Genomic DNA, 2,181 nt, shown 5'->3' on the forward strand with positions numbered 1-2,181 from the left:
TATTCTCTCACACACACACACACACACACACACACACACTCTCAAAAGTTTGAGTATCTGTTGATTTGATGCTGTGTTCAGATGCCAGTAAGGCTATAGTAAGCTCTGTTTACCATGTTTTACAGTGTTGTTGTTCTTTACTGCATGTGTGTGTGTGTGTGTGTGTGTGTGTGTGTGTGTGTCAGGTTGTGATGATCGGTGATGATCTGCTCAATGATGTCGGTGGAGCTCAGCGCTGCGGGATGAAGGGTCTTCAGGTCAGAACTGGCAAATACAGGTCAGTGTGTGTGAGTGAGTGAGTGTGTGTGTGAGTGTGCGTGTGAGTGTATATGAGAGTGTGTGTGTGTGTGAGTGAGAGTGTGCTTAAGTGTGTGTGTGTGTGAGTGAGTGAGTGTATATGAGTGTGTGTGAGAGAGAGAGTGTGAGTGTATATGAGTGTGTGTGTGTGTGTGTGTGTGTGAATGTGTGTGAGAGAGTGAGTGTATATGAGTGTGTGTGTGTGTGTGTGTGAGTGTGTGTGTGAGAGTGAGTGTATATGAGTGTGTGTGTGTGTGTGTGTGTGTGAGAGAGAGAGTGTGAGTATATGAGTGTGTGTGTGTGTGTGTGTTACAGCTGTTTTGGAATAGTGTGTATTGAAAGGCACAATAAAATTCAATCTGAATTAATTTCATGCACGATGGGTGTGTGAGCAGCAGGTGGCGCTGCAGTCCAGTGATTAGAGCCGCTTCATGATCGTGGCACTGTGTGGATCTCTGATCTCTGTGTGGAGCACGGGATGTTCTCAGACAAAAATGAGAGTTTGTGTTAAATAGTGAACATCATCAATAACTGAGACACCACAGAGCTCCGCCCTCTCAGCCTGTGATTGGTCAGACTCTGGGTGACCTTTGACCTCACAGGAGCTCTGCTCATGTTGTCTGGTGTCTTGTGCCCCCGCAGGCCGAGCGACGAGCAGCACCCGAGCGTGAGAGCCGATGCTTACGTGGACGACCTCGCCGCCGCCGTGAACGCCATCCTGACCGATCACTGACCAGGACCCGACTCTAGCGATCGATCACGCTCTGTAGGTGAAGCTGCACTGAGACATGAAGAACACTGTGAAAGCCAGACGCAAGCATGCATCATAAACTCAGTAACACTTGTGTATAATGAATTATAAAGGTTTCATAATGTACATTATAATTCATTGTATCTTTTCATAAGTAAATGTAACCTTGCATTATAACATTTTGTCATGTGTTTTAGTGCATTATACTTTCTAAAGGTGTAACAATGACTAGATAAAGTATTATAACTGTTGTTACAGTTATTCACAATGCATTATAAGCTGCATAATTAATGCATTAAAACTACTTTATAATGCATTATATATAAGGGCTTTAGATAAAGTGTCTTTGTGAACTTACACTCACCATGGTCAATAAAAGACATTATTTTTGCATGAATGAATTTGCTGATAAATAAATGTCCTGCCAGAAAACAAGCGTTCTGTGACACTGAGGTCTAGTATTATTAGGGCCGTTCACACAGGGAACGCAGGGAAGGAATGGTAAAAACACAAGGTCTTGAGATGCAAGTTGAACTTCTTTTAACTTGAGCGCCGTGTTTTTAACATGCAGAGCTCATGCGTGACGCAAGCGCAACGGTAAAACATGTCCTTCAGAGCACGTCTACATGAGGTGCGTCCCAATTCACGTATTTACACACTATTCTATGACGTGTTTGGAATAAATACTGAGAGTAGTGAAAACGCCAAAAGAAAAAGTGCACAAAAACATTAGATTTCAGGTTAGCTTTGACATGATTACTGGTTTCGTTTGGTTTGTTTTTGCTTTGTTCTTCTGCTTTTGCTGTAAAGCACTTTGAGGAAGCAACTTTTAAAGTTATTAATAATTACAATCAGGTGACAAATTAAGCTTATAAAGCTCACAGTGCAGTGTATAGTGCGTCATTTGGGACACAACGACAAAACACTGGACTGTTCTGCTTCACTCGGACTGTTTTCCAGTAACAGTGCAACAATAGCAGCCAAGTGAGGAAAACTCTGACGACACAAATGGAAATCTAGGAATGATGTTGTGATCAAACATATGGACGCACATCCTGCTGGACAGGAAGTAAGGGAGTGACCAGAGGGGCGTTCACACACACACACACACACACACACACACTCTCTCTCTC

The 2,181-nt window shown here is 43.1% G+C and overlaps 1 protein-coding gene across 1 annotated transcript in view; it reads left to right on the top strand.

Annotated features, from left to right (window-relative positions):
* The window catches only part of LOC107746750 (phospholysine phosphohistidine inorganic pyrophosphate phosphatase), a 4,458-nt gene extending 2,830 nt beyond the window's left edge, over positions 1–1,628 (top strand). Inside the window, exons 6-7 of the mRNA XM_016561043.1 lie at positions 186–277; positions 940–1,628. Of these exons, the coding sequence (XP_016416529.1) occupies positions 186–277; positions 940–1,030 (183 nt within the window). The 3' untranslated portion in view covers positions 1,031–1,628. The remainder of the gene's footprint in view (positions 1–185; positions 278–939) is intronic.
* Positions 1,629–2,181: the final 553 nt, after the last annotated feature.

The sequence above is a fragment of the Sinocyclocheilus rhinocerous genome, unplaced genomic scaffold (genome assembly GCF_001515625.1).
Source record: "Sinocyclocheilus rhinocerous isolate Xijiao unplaced genomic scaffold, SAMN03320098_v1.1 scaffold409, whole genome shotgun sequence".
Lineage (NCBI taxonomy): Eukaryota > Metazoa > Chordata > Actinopteri > Cypriniformes > Cyprinidae > Sinocyclocheilus > Sinocyclocheilus rhinocerous.